Here is a 16980-nt window from a genome sequence, read left to right on the forward strand (position 1 = left end):
ATTGAGTTTATTGACGCACGATTAGTCAATATATTAGCAAATATATGCGTACAGTCATCTCCCGTACCGGCTTGAATATAGCTGATTGACCCTGATTCACGCTTTGTTTTCATCGGCCCTGGCTCGCGGCAAGGCTCGCGGCAGTGTTGCTAAGGGGAAGTGACGTCAGTCCGCCCCCACCTATATACATAGTATCAGGAGTGTATCAAACACTCCTGATGATACACTCCTGTTTGATACACTCCTGATAGTATTATACAGTGCACTGGTACATGGTGTACTGTGCACTTCATGAACAGCAGGGCCGGGAAGCTGTATCGTAAAATAATGTGTTTGCTTCTCTTTTTACTTTCAGTGATCACTTTTAGCACTCTCTTTAATATCAGCTAATGCGGTTAGCACGAGTAGGATCAATGCCTAAGGCATTTCATTACCGGTCAGCAAATGTCATAAAATTGCTTGTCGAGAGTCAGCTTAGCAACCATGGAATTTTCAGGCTCAGCACACACAGATCTGCCACATAAATGCCGTGCCGACGTGCTGCGCGTGCTGCTGAAACCCACACTGTGCTGTTTAATATGCCGAACGTTAACGAACACTGTGCTTTTCATCGCGACTTCTTTCAATTAAAAAAAAAATCCGTCTAGCTCACACAGCCGAAACCAGTTACGGAGTCTCTTACTTAGATAGAAAGCAATGTAAGCATTTATGGTCTCTCACGCATGTCTATAGAAATGATGTACTTTACTGCGTAGATGTGTGCTTTATACATCATTGCCACATCAGACACTTGCATAATGATATAAACCAGATTATAAACACGTGAGAAGCCTGTTACATCCCGCATGGCACACAACTGGATGTTTTGAAGTGAACAAAATGTCAGGGTGCTTTTTCTGTGGCTCTAGTACGTTACGTGTGCGTTTGAACACATTACTGCTAACATGGCAGGGAAACAACTACAGGGTTTCTTATACATAAGAGGCAGAGTGGCGCACAGCCGTCGTCAAATTTAACATCGCCGTTGTGAAAAAATGCTCCTGTAGAGTCAGGGGAGCTCAAAGTATGTAAATTACAATTAATTTGGTTAAATTATGTGTTTTTTTCTCCCAAACTGGCCATTAACTCCTTTGTCTAATTTTCCCTGAGAAGAAACCCTGAACTAGAGATGACATTAAAAAGCACAAATATTTTGTTTTTGTTAAGTAAATGCTAGTGAACACTACACAATGCACATAGCTACAATGTGGGCGCCTTGTCGGAGATTTTCACATTTAATCGATCAGGACTTGTAAAACTATCAGTGGCATTAGCAACAGTACACTGCAATCATCCCCACATCTGAAGTTCTCATGCTGCTAATGTTCCAGTATCATTACATCCTCCAATGTTGATGACGGAAACAGTGACAGCGTGCAAGATCGCTACACTGATTATTCGCATGTAACGAGATTCGAATCAATAGTGAATAGACACAGCTAGACATAATTATGATGACATATAACCAACTCGCGCTGGTATGTGCGAGGGCTTGTTATTTGTTGTCTTAGTACAGCTTCATGCGGTGAGAAGCCAGACTCAGACAGCCAGACTGCACATGAAAGTTTAATGACCCATTACAGAGCTATCAGATAGGGTTCCCCAGACTTTTGCCGGCTGTGGCTTGTGTATTGATCCAGCAAACGTAATTATAGACTTGTCTGACGAGCCCCTTCCCCTTCACAGTTGATAACTCAAATACGTTACTGTTACTGCACAACCATGGTTACGTTTCTTGGAGGACCATGCAAAACCTCCACTACCCTGGACTTTCGCTTTAATAACAGTGCGATGTTTATATGTAAAATTTAGTTACTACATACATAGATCCAAATATACATCCAGTAAAATTGCCACATTGCCATTTATGTTGGTATGCTTGTACACACAAAAGCACTGTTATGAATTAATATCAAATGTATCTTACACTAGCATTTACTAATGAAACAAAGGCTTATGTGTTCAAACTAAAACTATGAATCACTTCACTTTACTTAACAATTAAGCTGGAAAAAGTCATGGTACGTTATGATATGTGTATGGTGTGCGATCCTGGTAAATTAAACTATACATACCTGTTCATCATCTTGTTCTTTTCGTCCAGTGGGATGAAGTTTTCAATAATTAGGTACTTGAGTTTCAGTTCTTTAGTGAGCGAATTCTGTGTCTCTTCTAGCTCCTGTCGCTCTCGGCTGTGTTCCTCCTACACATATAGACACAACTGATGTATGCCGACGCTAACATACTAGTGCACACCACAACAAAATCACTACAAACAAAAGTATTACACCAACCTCTAAAGGACTTATATAGCATCTACTGCTAACCTTTACACAATGTATATTCTACTGAAAAATTAATGTACTCTCCACAGTAAACCAAGCACTTAGCGCGAATCAAATTTAGTCGTTTCGATCCTCATCCAGCGACACATCAACATGCAAGGACAACACGATCGTTCTGTGCACGTGCCCATTAACGGTGCGCGAGCGTCCTCACCTGAATGTCCTGGATTTCCAACTTTGTCGCCTGCAGCTTCGCGAAAAGCTTCTTCAGCTTCTTCGTCTTGATCTCGACCTCCTGCCGCAGGTTGGAGAACGTCTCGCCGATCTCCATCGCGCTCGCCTCCTTCGTCTCGAGCGTCTGCTCCATCTCGCGCTGCCGCCGCTTCTGCTCGGCGATCTCGAGCCGCCGCTGCTCCAGCGCCCTCTGCTGTTCGTTCGTGTGGTCGATGATGTTCTTGCCGCCGGACAGCAGCTTGCTCTCCATCGCCTTGATCTTGCTGTGCACGTCGTGCATCTGCTTGTGGTGCCGCGCGAGCTCCTGCTCCTTCTGCTGCGCCTCGCTCAGCAGCTTCTCGCGCTCCTCCGCGATCATGTTCTTGTCGTTGAGAATCGCGACCTTCTCCGCCTCCAGCTTGTCGCGCTGCTGCTTGAGCAGCGTCTCCTCGTCGACGTCGTCGTCGCCGTCCTCGTCCTCGTCGTCGACCTCCTCTTCGATGATCTCGCGGCCGTCGGCGTCGTACTCGACTTTCCCGCGCCGCCGCCGCCGTCGCTTCCGCCCGCCGCCTCCGCCGCCGCCCGCGCGCTCGGCGAGGTGCTTCTTCAGCCGCGCGATCTCCTCCTGGAACTCGCGCAGCAGCGCGTCCTTCGGGTCCTCGTTCACCTTCGGCCGGTTCTTGATGTTCTTGGCGCGGTTCGCGTAGCGCAGCGTCGTCATCGTCTCGTCGTAGTTGTAGCTCGCCGGCCCGATGTTCGCGACCATCACCGTGCGCGCGTTGCCGCCGAGCGAGTCCTGCAGAATGCGCGTCAGCTTCGAGTCGCGGTACGGCACGTGCGAGCTCTTGCCGTCGACGAGCGCCGAGATGACGTTGCCGAGCGCCGACAGCGACAGGTTGATCTTCGTCGCCTCCTTGAGGCGCTCGCCGGCGGCGCCCGTCTTCGCCTGCCGCTCCGAGCCGGCGAGGTCGACGAGGTTCAGCTTGCCCGCGCGAATGTGGTTCTCGCCGTCGGGCCCCAGCTCGCTGCACTCGATCGTGATAATGAAGATCGCGTGCGAGCGCGAGCTGTGCTCGTTCATGTTCGTCGCGCCGACGCTGCGGTTCTGATTGCCGACGGTCATCACGTGCTCGATCTCCTTCACGCTCTTGCAGACGAACGACGACAGGTCCTTCACGTAGACGCCCGTGTCGGGCCGCTCCTTCAGTTCGAAGCGCTTCGCCTGGTCCTTCGAGAGCAGGTCGCGGATCTCCTCCTGGTAGATCTCGAGGTAGGAGGCCCTGACTAGGTACTGCTGGTCCTTCGAGCGCGAGATGTGCGTGAAGATGTGGTCGAAGGAGTTCGGAATCATCCCGCGCAGTTCCGGGTCGTTCCGAACGCCCTCCATCGTGAACGTCTTGCCTGTAATGTGGCGATGTGTACTATAGTAGCGTCATATGCTAACCCGTAGTATAGTCACGTGTCCTTTTGTTATACCCTCTTCAGCTTATATACTTATATTAGAAGTAGACTATGACAGGAACATATGTGTCCTGACGATTAGATCTTATGAGTAAAAAGATGTAATTGTAAAAATTATTCTTGTTAAAAGAATAAAACTAAATTATTTAAACTATTTTTCAAATAATAATTATTTTTTAAACAGCTCATTTGACACAATTGATTAACTTACAAGGCAATTTAAGACAAGAAACACAAAATCCACTGACATTGGATCCCACAGGACACCTTACCTGTCCCTGTCTGACCATAGGCAAACACCGTTCCATTGAATCCTTCCAGCACTGACTGCACGAGCGGCCGGAAGGTTTCATCGTAGAGATCAGTCTGTCGAGAACTGCTGTCGTAGACGGCGTCGAAGGTGAAGGACTTTGGTGGCTCGGTGCGGTCTGCTTTCGGGTTTTGCACTTCGACGTTGCCTCGTTTCGAGTCGACGTGAACGACCTCTCTGAAGCCCTCTGCGATCTCTTTCCGATTCATCGGCCGAGAGCGAACCACCACCTTCACGCACTCGTCACTTTTCTTTCTCGACATTCTACTTAGTTACTTACTCTCTAAACTAATAGCGCATTCATATTAACTTCTACATGTTGACTACTAACATTATTTTATATATATATATACATATTATTATATTCCTCAAGATTTATTGAGATTCACTTTGAGCAGATCTTTAAATCTGAAATAAAGAGAAAATGATATTAAATTTCACATTAAAAATGGTATGCTCTGCCTCACACTTGATGTATTACATTAAGGTGGTATGTTGAGCCTAAGTGGTTTATCATTATGGTTAGACTAGCAACTGGTCTAGGTTATCGCACTGAACATGTATGTTACTACCGTTTCACTCATTGCTCAGCAACCATCACTGTGCTCGGCTTGTGTCGGCGGGTCAAGATGTGATTATATGACTTAAAAGTTAAGGTTCTAACTTCTAAGATTGCAGGGGAAACACACTATCTTTACTGTCTTATAGATTTGGTAATTAATGTGAATTTATCAATCAATGACCCCATGTACACTTGCGTGCGTGCGCAGTTAGAGTAGAAAAAGCTTCAATTTCGCAATTAACGAAAAGATGAAGGAAGAGAATTCCAATATGGGATGACACTGACAGAAACGAAGTCAAAGAAGCTAAACTTCAAGCCTATAAAGGGATCCCCTGAAGATGGTACATGTGAAAAGAAATGATTGATCATGCATAGAAGTACCGGTACTACTAAAATATCTAATACTAATAGGCTTCATTAAGCAAACGGGAATGCCAAACTTCACCTGACCATGATAAGCACTATGAAAAGTTATGTTTTATATGAAGAAAGCGAACACAAAGTCGAAGACGGAAGAGCCCGATCAAGTTGTGTGTATGCATGTGTGAGTGCGTGTATGTGCGCGTGACGCGGCGTGTGTGTGCGTACACAGTGCAGTGTCAGTCACAACAATGTTACATAACTGGAAACTTTCATCATTTTAAAAAGCATATAAATATTAACTAGAGATTTTCGAAGACGAGATCTAGCCCTTCTTAGTAAGTAGCGGTGTTAGGTAATTCGTTGAGTCGGGTACCGTTAGATACCGTACAATAATGTAACCCAAACCCAGGATAGGGTTACAACGCGTCGCTATGGTTTTCTGTGGAGGAAGGGAGTGAATCACTCAGGGGTTCCCTGACTTTCCTCCACAGAAAACCATAGCAACACGTTGTAACCCTATCCTGGGTTTGGGTTACATTATTGTATCTAGGCCTAGGGTACCGTACGCCTTTTCCAGGAACATTTCTCCGCTTCCATAACTCACCCGATTGAAACTAAATCTGATAGTACTACTACTAGTACTACTAAGTTTAATCATCACTCTGTATGTTGAACTGAAACTCATTTACACGCACAAGTGGTTAATTTTCATTAATCATACTTTCAGTAAATAATGATTACATTTTGCATAAAACCTCAACATTACCTTCTTAGAGAACCCATTTTGTTTCTATCGATGACGTCATCGGCAAAGACCGTCGATGTTTACCTGCTCACTTGTTCAAATATGGTAGCTTCCATAGTGGCGTTAAAAGTGAATGAATGGTTTAGGATTTTTTTAGAATCAAAGCAGAGCATACGAATATTTATATGCTCTGATCAAAGTAAAACGCGATGACAGTGTAGCAAAATGTTTCAGTTTTTAGCAAAGAAATGTGCACGCTACAGTATTTCCGCACGTAACGTTAGGTGCGCAGCAAGGCACCAGCGAAATGCACATTCTGCAGCCGGTTATAGGCTTAGGCAAGAGGACGATGAAAGAGAACGGGTAAATATCGGGGGAAGCAATGACGACAGGCAGACATCAGAGAAGATTTATGATCAGCTCTACCCGCACCACATATGCACTACTCCCCTACAAAAAGCTATTCTGACAGTTGGATCCGGTGCTATCGCGCTGTTTGCACCATGGAGAGGCGACATGGTTGCTACTTTCGGCGAAACGACAGCAAGTCTTGCATTGAAGGGCATGAAAGAGAAAATGCAACGTGATGTCGTCGGGCGACAAATTCTACAGGAGCAGCCACGTATAAACATGAAAACACTTGACCTTCCCTATTTGGAATCACTTCCCGACGACACGTTTGGCTACGCGTATGCCACAAACTTTCTCAAGCGGTACAACTTGAATCCTGATGACCGTCCACCCGTCGAGTTCATTGACGATGCGCAGCTGTGGTACGTGATGACCCGATACAGAGAGGTACACGACCTGCTCCACACATTGCTTGGTATGCCAACAAACATGCTAGGAGAGGTGGCTGTGAAATGGTTCGAAGGGTTACAGACTGGTCTTCCCATGTGTGTCCTTGGGTCTATGTTTTCCCCAATGAGATTTGGGCCGAAGTTCAGCAGACTGTACGCAACGCAGTTTCTTCCCTGGGCACTGAACACAGGCAGGAATGCAAACTTCTACATGAATGTCTATTTTGAGAAGGAATTCGAAAAGCCAATGGATGTACTGAGAAATGAAATGGGCATCCCACCACCACCACAGATGTAATTGAATTTTTTTCGCACAATCTTCCTAAACCATTAAATTATTTGTATACATATTTAAAATGTATGTGTATACTATTGTGAGACAAATCAAGATAAAATAATAAGACAAAAACCTTTTCTCAGGTGTTTCCTTTTTATTTCTTTGACAAACATTTTTGCAACCATATATCTAGACAGGTGTGACTATTTATTTACAGACTATTAAACGCCATTTCATAAATGGTTGGAAAAGACTTACAGACACAATTATATACACGTAAAATGAATATATAATACCAAGATTAGATAATAACACAAGAGTATCACACCCGATTCTTGCATTTTTAACTGATTTTTCTCATCAAAATTTGCCACCAATAAAGAAGCAAGTGTATACGTTCCTCAGCTTATTATGACCACTAATCACTCACCTTCGTGGTACTGATATTCGTTTACATATATTTGCTAGCGTATTGCTGTAAATCGTAATCTTGCACGAGCTTAATTCGCACAATTTACCGCTATTGTGTGAGGTGTTAAGACAAATTTTGAAGCTATAGTGGCGCCAATATTTAGAAACGGACTGTTTCCAAATCATTCGTGCCCCGATAGGGGTTTAATGTACTTGATTACCTGCGCGTGCGTAATGTGATACTTACTGCAAACTACTACAGAGAATATTGTTATTATTGTATTATTACTTATGTAAGATAGTATGTCAATTTCTTGTGTTGCGATCACAATAACTGAGCGCGTCTCGCGGTTCCTCACGAGATCAAAATTCGAAATTTAGATTGTCTCTCAACCCTATCGGGGCACGAATGATTTGGAAACAGTCCGTTGCTAAATATTGGCTAACGTTGCTAAAATATAGCTTCAAAATTTGTCTTAACACCTCACACAATAGCGGTAAATTGTGCGAATTAAGCTCGTGCAAGATTACGATTTACAGCAATACGCTAGCAAATATATGTAAACGAATATCAGTACCACGAAGGTGAGTGATTAGTGGTCATAATAAGCGGAGAAACGTATACACTTGCTTTTTTATTGGTGGCAAATTTTGATGAGAAAATCGGTTAAAAATGCGGGAATCGGGTGTGTTACTCTTGTGTTATTATCTACTCTTGATAATACTCATGATGCATTTAGAAAAACATATTCATATTCTGTAATATATGGTGACTCTGGATATTAATTTTTATCCTTCTAGTGGATTTCAATAGGTAGAATTTTCTTACATGCATATTACACATCATTGTTATATTGCCTTAGCATTTTACCTATCTTTCAAATGACAACAACAGTTACAATTTCACAGACGTGGAATGTAGCATTTCCACATGTGCACAATTGCATTAATCACAATACATACAAACAAAAACATGTTTTCATCTAGCTTCAACCTTGCTTGGCTACTGGCTTGGTCGCACCAGAAAAGCTCTACCTAACACACAACGGACTACAAAAACGGTTCTTCCGATTTCACGGACGTGGGTAGGCTGCGACTGTACGTCACCAAATTCTCGGTCTTCGTAAATTCGCCAGACGCTTGGGAAAAAGCGGCTTCCGTCTTCACCGCCGGGCCTCCCGTAGAGAACACGCTCTTGACCCCTATGACGGGCGAGGACGTCGTTAGATGCGACCCAGCGCCGCCGCTCGGCACCGACACCATGACGATGGTGGGCGACACCGCCGGACTGCCACTAGATGTCGCCCCCGTTGTCATCACCTTCAAAGTTTGCACCTGAGAAAAATGACACAGTATAAATAAGAATACGTAAAGGTTCACGAGCTAACATTGAGATGCATAATGGTGCTCTCAGGTCTATACTACGAGTGAGGTTTGTGTGCCTGCATGCATACATTGTGTATGTGCATGGTGCCTACACTAAGCCTTTGAATACACAATATTGCTTATGGTCATAAGCAATATTGTGTATTCAAAGGCTTAGTATTAACATCTTTATTTAGCGATTGCATTAATACTGTAGCTATTGCAAAAGCATTTCCTTTGTCATACTTTGATAATGAAAATTATGAAATATAGTTTAGTTTAAAAAAAACCTTGGCAACACCAGTGTAATTTTTAGTCCTTAATTACCACTAATATATCATAGAGACTAGTTGTATTGCATGAGAATATACACTGCGAGTACAGTAATGCTGACCCACCTGTTGAGATGTGGCAATTGTCGACGAGCTAGCAGGACGCGCCTGTGATGACACGATGACGTATTTTTGGCCAGATGCAGCAGTGCCACCTATAGGCCTCTGCACCGTTGTCGGAAACCGAGCCTGTACCAATCCGGAGCGAGCGCCAGTGCCTGCCGCCGTTGGAATGTACGTCATCCGCGTCTGAAACAAGTGAACATGCCTAATAACAACGTCTGTACAACAGTCACAGTGTTTCTTTCTATGAGTTACATTCACGGGGAAGTCAGGGAAATTGTGGAGTATCCAGGGTCATCAGGCTATGCCACTGAATGTGGGAAATCGGGTACAGACCCACACAAGAAAATGTACCGGTGCACTGGCCTTAAAAAATGCACCAGGTCATAACATCCATCTCCCATGTTGCTTGTTTAATGGATGCAAACCGCTCGGTGTTAAAGAATTATTTATTATTCATGCTCCTAATTACCACGTTTTACTCCTACTTACCGTACCCACACCTGGCCGCACACCTGTCTGGACGACAGACGGCGGAGGCGCCTGCCGTAGCTTCATGACGTGGGAATGAGTAGGTGGTCCTAGGTACCCAAACTCGTTACGGAAATCGTCCAGAGTGTCAGTGCCTTGGCGTGTGGCCTTCCACGCGGCACCTACAACTTTCTACGGAGAGCAAGAGTTGTGTTACTGGGAGTCTTCTGCCACCAGAAAGTGATTATTATGTATAAAAATGACAAGGTTTAAATAACTTTCATGTGCTAGAGAGACAACCGATGGCTTTCAAGAGTTGGAAACAAGGAAGCTCTTCGGAAAGCCATGCGAAGTCAAACACAATTACTTTATGCCTGGTAAATGTTCATACAATATAATAAAATACTGATAATTCAACTCATCATCATAACAAATACTTGATAAAAACTAGTGTTTTTCACCCGATGGTTGAAAAAAAATGCTGTAAATTTAATTTCTTTAGTAATTTTTGACCGGCAGAAGAACGACGTGCTTTATCGCGCATTTTTCCGCGGCGGCTAACCTCGACCACGCACCATGATCAGCTGCTTGACGTGCTCGGCTGCGATGCGGTCTATGTTGCTCAGTACGGGTCCCTCGAGGCAGGCGCGCACGCGCTCCCCGATGAAGCGCACGCGCGGAAACAGCAGCGTCTTCACCACCTACACGACGACGACGCCACGGAATCGACAAACGTTAGATTCACGCTGTGCTTCACCATGTTTAGATATGTCAACTTAATTTCTTCATGGTGGGAAATGAAACGTGCTATACGTAGTAGTAGTAGCAGTGATAGTCAAGTGTTTATTACTATAACACATGACATTACATAAACCTGCATTTTTTAACCAGTATTAAGCGACATTAATGACATTTCTGGAATTTCAGTAGACATACAACACAGGTTCAACAGCAAGTGATGGTCTGAACAAGCATAGTCTATATATGTACTCACTTCATGGCCCAACTCTCCCATGCCTGATATTGCACCATAGTAGCTAGCTAGTGGTGCTCGGTCATTCTGTAAGCATCTGGTGAACATGCGTGTCACTCGCGTCTGTATGTTGTTCGTCGTGGTGCTGAAACTCCTATACGATAAAAGCAATTGCACACGTATGCACACATCAATATGAATATGCGCAGCACGACTTCGACTGCAGATGCAGTTTCCACGAAATTACACGGTTAAACTGACATCCGATGCCAACCTAAAGCGATGCTATAATGCATCAACCAATTGTCGGAAAATCACTCGGGTCCGCTAACGAATCCGCTGGCCTTCGCGTGGTATAGCGAGACGACACTAGGGCCGCGCGTTACTTACTTGCACAGCTGATGCATGAGACGGGCAGCAAAGTCGCGCAGAGCCCAGTGGTTGTCGACGTCTGGTCGCATGCATAGCTGTCGGCTCACGATGCACGTGCAGATGGCCGGGATCAACTCGTGCAGCTGAAAGACACGATGGCGGGCGTCGAATATGAATTTTCTAATGAATAAAATAATTTTTATATCGAAAATTTAATATTTCTAATTAAGTAATTTAATTTTTTTTCTTTTTAATTTTAATATTTTTAATTCATATTTTAATATCGAATTTTTTATTTTTTCGGGGGCGATGCAATTGTCGCTTTCGGTTAAATCAGAAATTTTAGCAGGCAGGAGTGACATAAGAACACGATAAGAAAACGAGAAACACTCACTGTGCGAGCGTATTCACAGATACTGTCAATCATTGAAAATTAAGTTATTGTGAGGTACCAGCGTCGTCTATAAGCACTGCTATACTGACACCTATCGCATACTCACGTATTTCTCAAGGTACAGCGTCGTGTTGTCCATGAGTGACTTCACCATGCGCATGAGGTAGATGAGCAGCGCTAAATTATTCTGCACCACATTCACCTTCACCTGTTGCAAAAATGCTGCCATCAGCACAACAACGGGGCTAGTGCAGGCAAGCTACAAATATCTTGCTGTCAATGTTCATGCAGCACTAGCATAACTGCTAACGTTAGAGTAGCTTCCGATTCCCAGAGAAGCGAACCTGTATTCATGAAGCAATATAGCCAATGGTAACTCTTGCTTGCTCACTTTCAAACAAGTGCCGCAGAGCGACAGCGGTCAACTGACGTGTACTGTAGCCGGGTATTCTTCTGATAAACTCACTGGCAACCGAATCAAGTGCGCCCTCCCGCCACCGCGTTCGCGCTCAGAGCATATATCTAGGATACTACTAATACAGATCTAAAATCTATGATAGGCTTTGCTATGCCGGCAGTACAGTAATAAAGATACAGCTGTGTAACTTTAATGACTTCGCTATATTAACGTGTTATCAAGGATATGCGTCGAGCACGAGCGTAGTGGTGGTTGTGGGGGGAGGGTGGGGGGAAGGGGCACTAATAGCAAAAGCAGTTCAGTCCTTTGTTAACAGTCAACAAATCCATGTTTAACCCTCCTCTTAAAGGTCAAAAGGTTATCAGACACTTACTCTTCGCACGTCAGCAGAAAGTACATTTCATGGTCCTTTCAATAAAGTGATAAAAATGGTAGGTCAGCGCTGAAACAAAAACGTTTTGAACTCAGTCCGTTAGACCATGTCCTCAGAAAATGTCTGATATCTGACCTTTTCCCCACTGCCCTTTGACCTGTAACCACCAATTTTGCGCTGGTGATGGGTTTCCTCCCCATCACACTATACATCGAATATTAAGAGCGAATGTTGAGCCATTGAGATTTGTGCCGCAATTCCGTATTTCCTCCTATACCTTAAGTTAAGGGGGAAATATTCCCCCTCCATTGACACATCAATAGACACCCAAATTCGACATCCTTAGTCCTTTTCGTGATCCCCCCAACATGCCGAATATCAAGACCGTACGTCGAGCGGTTAAGATTTGTGCCGTAACTGTTGACACGCGGACGGACGGCCGGACGAGTCGCACGCACGCACGGACATTCATGCGATTCTGCAAGCTGCATCTGACTTCGTCAGCTGAGCTAAAAATAGTGTGATAAATTATCATACATGCATCATCGAATCTGGTAGATTCGATATTTCGTGGACTCACCCCTTCACAGATAAATGTACTGAATCTCGGCAGCATCTGGTAAAGTCCAGGATCTGTTGCCAGACTATGCAGTGCTTCCTATACAAAGATAACCAGACAATCTTTGTTAATAGTGTATATATACTACAGTGACCAAATATCGAATTAACGCCTATATCTTTGTCTATATAGCACGACTTAATTCTCCCACTAATATCCTACAGTTCACAAACATAACTGAACTCGCTCTTATCTTCGTTATACCAGGAGTTAATAAAGACAAAGACATTTGTCTTTATTAACTCCTGGTTATACCTATGATTGATGGTGATGGTAGCACGGGGTGATCCGTGACCCACAGCCAGACAGACAGACAGACAGACGTGCAAACCCACACACACACACACGCACGCACGCACGCACATACACGCACGCACACGCGCACACACACACGCGCACACACGCACACGCGCACGTACCGCGCGTCGCGACTCGTCGCTGCCGACGCACGCCTCCGTGATCTCCTTGTAGTAGAGCTGCTGCTCGACGGAGAGCTCGTGGATCTCGAGGTCCTTCAGCTTGACGAGCTCGGGCTGACGCGGCGTGCGGTGCTTGCCGCGTCCGCCGCCGTACTTGCTAGCCTTGTCCTTGAGCGGCTTGATGGCGGCAAGCTTCGCCAGCGGGTCAAGGCTCTCCATCACCTGCTCCGACTTCTCCGCTGCAAGACCGAGATCGACGATCATTACTGTTATTATTATTATTATTAATAATAACATAATTATAATAATAATTATTATTATTATAGTTGAGTAAATCACAGCATTAGGAGCACTTTGGCAACTTCTGGGTTGACATTGTCCCAACTTGGGACATAGGGTTTTTTTAGCATAGACATTTTGATAGAATGTGAGCTGTTTTCATTAGCGCAATCTTCTTGAGAAGTGTGTTAGCCAGGGTTATTATTATTAGCAGTAGTAGTAGTAGTAGTAGTATTATCATTATCATCATCATCATCAACATGATCATTATTTATCATTATTACTAGTCCCCTGCACCCAAAATGGGACACAATGTTGCCAACACTCTCTGCTATCCAGGCCTGTCTCCTGTGCCTCAGCTCAGGATAAGAAATGGATAGTGAAACAGATACAGTAACTTTGAAGAAGAACTGTAGACACAGTGATGACTTTTAAGCTAGCTGTATGATAAAATGTTTTTTTTTAAATAATATAGCTTAAGGACTCACCCGGTGGGGGATTCTCAGGAATACCAGGTTGTTGCCCCTCAATGCTTAACCAGTGAGCTAGCAGGAAACAAAAATACCATGTGTATTATTTTATTATATCATAGTTTAGGTTAAACTTATTAAATGGTTCAATCAGCCTTAATTATATTACTACCCAAATTAACAATAGTTAACCATAAGGGTAAAGCCCATGTTTTGGTAATACCTAATTTGTTATACTGACTGAATACAGCTGTCAGTAATGTAATGATAATTGCTGGTTTAAACTACAAATTTACTTCATTAATAATGGCAACCTTTCATAGCCACATCCAGTGGCACTTTGGGAAGCACTCCATTGATGACCTCCTCAAGATCAACTTCTTTTTCCTCTAGGAAATGAAGTTCACGACCACCTCCGCTCGCAAATCTGAATGGTATGTGCTCGCTCGACTCGAATCCATACAATGGCTGTGAAGAACAAACAGAATCGAGAAAAATCTCTAGCATTACATGTTTAAAATAAGCATACGATATAATAGTTTTCTTCAATGCAAACAGTTATATTAATTATAATCGCAAACGATATACCCAATGTAGCTTACTAACTACATACAGCTAATTGTAATTAACCATCCATGCTTTACATAAGTAAAATTGGTTCACTTTATTATATCTTAATTGGAGAGTCCATTCGATTTAATACATGAACGTACCTCTACGTTTCTGACTTTTAGCGCATTGTCAAAATCAGCCGGCATCAATCGTTTCCTCTTCCCATGTCTCATGAACTTTTGTGCATCCTGAAAGCAGCACATAATTATGTTGGCTATAGTAAGGAGTTGCAGCATCACCTTAACAGAATTTTTTTACAAAATCTATTACTAGTAAATACTACATCAGGGTGCGAAATTAACGGGAGTCCGGAGTCAAATACTCCCTCATTTACTGTCGGATTCCCTGATTTGACATATGCTGGAGTCCGTGTGACTCCCAGAAAATTCTGCGATACTGACTAGTTCGTTCCGGAGCACGGCCTCGCGGAATTACTGTATTTTTTCAGCTAATGTCCCAAGAAAGTTTGGCAGACGTGCAACTGCATAAATCTTAAAAACAAGCACATTGTTAATATCTTTAATTTTGAACAGACTGCAGACTCCCTCATTTTGCTGCGGACTCCCTCTTTTTGAGGGTAGGGAGTCCGTTGGGACTCCCGTGTTCAAAGTTAATTTCTACCCCTGCTACATGGTGCCAACGGTATCCTAGGCAACTGCTATCTAACATAGCCCCGTCTCAGTCTCCCTATTCCCTCTCTCCACAGCCGTTTTAATATGGAGAGCCTCCAGTTAGGTTAACTTTAGATTACTGGTGGTTAACAGCTGTTGTGATGTTACTGACTAACAGCAACCATAATTCATGACACATATCACATGCAGGTGTGCTAACCTGAATCAATAGCTTCAGTCTGTATGTGACATCCTCGGCCAAAGTTGACATCGACTCCTCTGTCAAGTTACTTATCCCAATCGACTCCGCAATGGATTTCATCGATTCCTCGGATAATGCAGACGCAACCTTCAGTTCCGCCATCTTTATAATGTGCCTACGTGTTGTGTTTGTGTTACTTGATAGCACCAAACTGTAAACATCAAGAGAGTAGGACCTGCAAACATTGTAATGGTTTTGTTAATTTTTTTACACAGGACCAACAATGCAGTATTTGCCAGTGACCTTACCAGCAGCACAGACTTTTGACATGTTGCAGAGAAACATCACAGTGCCACACTCATAGTCATATGCATTCTAGCAGATACATGCAAAACTTCTATCCTTTCACAAGATCTATCATGGTCAGGTGAAGATTGGTATTCCCTCATTTAATGAAACTTCTCTAATGTCCATAGTACTCAATCATCTAAACCTGATCCCTGCATTCGACATATGTCATCATTAAAGGATTCTTCCAAGTTTAGATATTTTGTTTCTTTCATTCTATATTGGAGTTATTATCCTTCTTCTCGTGGTTATTAGTGAAATTGAAACTTTTTCTACTGCAATCCAGTGTTGATCTATCGATTTGATCAATATTGACTCTCTCTGTCTTTGGTATAGTCCCTTGGACTTTGAAGACTAATCCATATGAGGTTATGAAGTAAGAACAATAATCCGGGGAAACATGTATGCACAGCGTTTCTCTAAACCTACCAGAAGATTATCAGCTCGACCAAGAGATAGGACGTGCACCACAGGTGGCAATTAGTACAAGTTAACATTCGGCTACTCAGAGATGCAAATGTGGAGGCAGCTTTTAGTGTATTTTTGCTGTGATGGTATAATACAAAGTGAGCTTGCATTGTGTGAATTCGCCGCTCACGCTTTCCAACCTGTTCTCGCTTTCTGTGAGTTTGTCCACAGAGGTGTGCGTGTGGTGAGATCGTAACAAAGTGACAGTGGGTTGCAGAGGAATGCTTAAACAGCGTTTACAGGGAATTAGTACAGCTTCAGCCCACTACTAAGCTTAAGGCGAGAGAGGGTAGATAAACATACAACATACGTGTTTATTTATTATCATTTTAATACTGCAAAGGCCCAAGTAACCGACTGACTGCAGGGTACTTTACACTGTACCGAGGAGTAAGATATACAACTGTATTATGTATATCTAGCTTCTTGAAGTTCTTCCACAGCCCAGGATCTCAAGCTAGCGCGCCAGTCAGCCTCCCCTGTAAAAAATGTGAATGGGCTCACTAAAGTACTGTACACTTTACAGTACACTACTTCATAGCTCTACTCTAGTAACTATAGCTCTAGTACTATAGCCCGCGTACAGTTGCCGCAGGCCTGAGGCAATTGTACGCGGGCTATAGTACTAGAGGCTAGAGCTATAGTTATTAAAGTACTATAGATACAATAATGTAACCCAACAAGAGTAGGGTTACAACTACTAGATACAATAATGTAACCCAACA

General features: G+C 43.5%; 3 protein-coding genes across 8 annotated transcripts in view; 1 reads left to right on the forward strand and 2 right to left on the reverse strand.

Moving 5' to 3' along the window:
• Nucleotides 1–6063, reverse strand: part of LOC106810654 (kinesin-like protein KIF3B) — an 8217-nt gene extending 2154 nt beyond the window's left edge. The window contains exons 1-4 of the mRNA XM_014814084.1: nucleotides 6000–6063; nucleotides 4271–4716; nucleotides 2539–3938; nucleotides 2115–2242 (exon numbers count right to left, since the gene is read on the reverse strand). Of these exons, the coding sequence (XP_014669570.1) occupies nucleotides 2115–2242; nucleotides 2539–3938; nucleotides 4271–4571 (1829 nt within the window). The 5' untranslated portion in view covers nucleotides 4572–4716; nucleotides 6000–6063. The remainder of the gene's footprint in view (nucleotides 1–2114; nucleotides 2243–2538; nucleotides 3939–4270; nucleotides 4717–5999) is intronic.
• Nucleotides 6064–6070: 7 nt separating this feature from the next.
• Nucleotides 6071–7192, forward strand: LOC106810657 (ubiquinone biosynthesis protein COQ4 homolog, mitochondrial-like). The gene has a single exon (XM_014814091.1). It carries the CDS (start codon nucleotides 6204–6206, stop codon nucleotides 7074–7076), a length of 873 nt encoding a protein of 290 aa, XP_014669577.1. The 5' UTR covers nucleotides 6071–6203; the 3' UTR covers nucleotides 7077–7192.
• Nucleotides 7193–8116: 924 nt separating this feature from the next.
• The window catches only part of LOC106810655 (transcription initiation factor TFIID subunit 6-like), a 9612-nt gene continuing 748 nt past the window's right edge, over nucleotides 8117–16980 (reverse strand). Inside the window, exons 2-15 of one of the 6 annotated variants that reach the window (XM_014814086.1) lie at nucleotides 16640–16734; nucleotides 15458–15650; nucleotides 14728–14814; nucleotides 14329–14482; nucleotides 14033–14089; nucleotides 13266–13504; nucleotides 12808–12885; nucleotides 11543–11644; nucleotides 11061–11185; nucleotides 10692–10824; nucleotides 10273–10398; nucleotides 9719–9889; nucleotides 9230–9412; nucleotides 8117–8801 (exon numbers count right to left, since the gene is read on the reverse strand). In XM_014814086.1, the coding sequence (XP_014669572.1) occupies nucleotides 8517–8801; nucleotides 9230–9412; nucleotides 9719–9889; nucleotides 10273–10398; nucleotides 10692–10824; nucleotides 11061–11185; nucleotides 11543–11644; nucleotides 12808–12885; nucleotides 13266–13504; nucleotides 14033–14089; nucleotides 14329–14482; nucleotides 14728–14814; nucleotides 15458–15601 (1884 nt within the window). In that variant the 5' untranslated portion in view covers nucleotides 15602–15650; nucleotides 16640–16734 and the 3' untranslated portion in view covers nucleotides 8117–8516. Of the gene's footprint in view, nucleotides 8802–9229; nucleotides 9413–9718; nucleotides 9890–10272; nucleotides 10399–10691; nucleotides 10825–11060; nucleotides 11186–11542; nucleotides 11645–12807; nucleotides 12886–13265; nucleotides 13505–14032; nucleotides 14090–14328; nucleotides 14483–14727; nucleotides 14815–15457; nucleotides 15675–16565; nucleotides 16595–16632; nucleotides 16735–16980 lie in introns of those variants that run through there. The other 5 variants (XM_014814085.1, XM_014814087.1, XM_014814089.1 and 2 more) reach the window with 5 other exon arrangements.

Source organism: Priapulus caudatus, unplaced genomic scaffold (genome assembly GCF_000485595.1).
Source record: "Priapulus caudatus unplaced genomic scaffold, Priapulus_caudatus-5.0.1 Scaffold460, whole genome shotgun sequence".
NCBI lineage: Eukaryota > Metazoa > Priapulida > Priapulimorpha > Priapulimorphida > Priapulidae > Priapulus > Priapulus caudatus.

Excerpts from the sequence above, each read along its gene's own strand:
- LOC106810657 (XM_014814091.1), top strand. The coding sequence starts at position 6,204 with ATGTTTCAGTTTTTAGCAAAGAAATGTGCACGCTACAGTATTTCCGCA.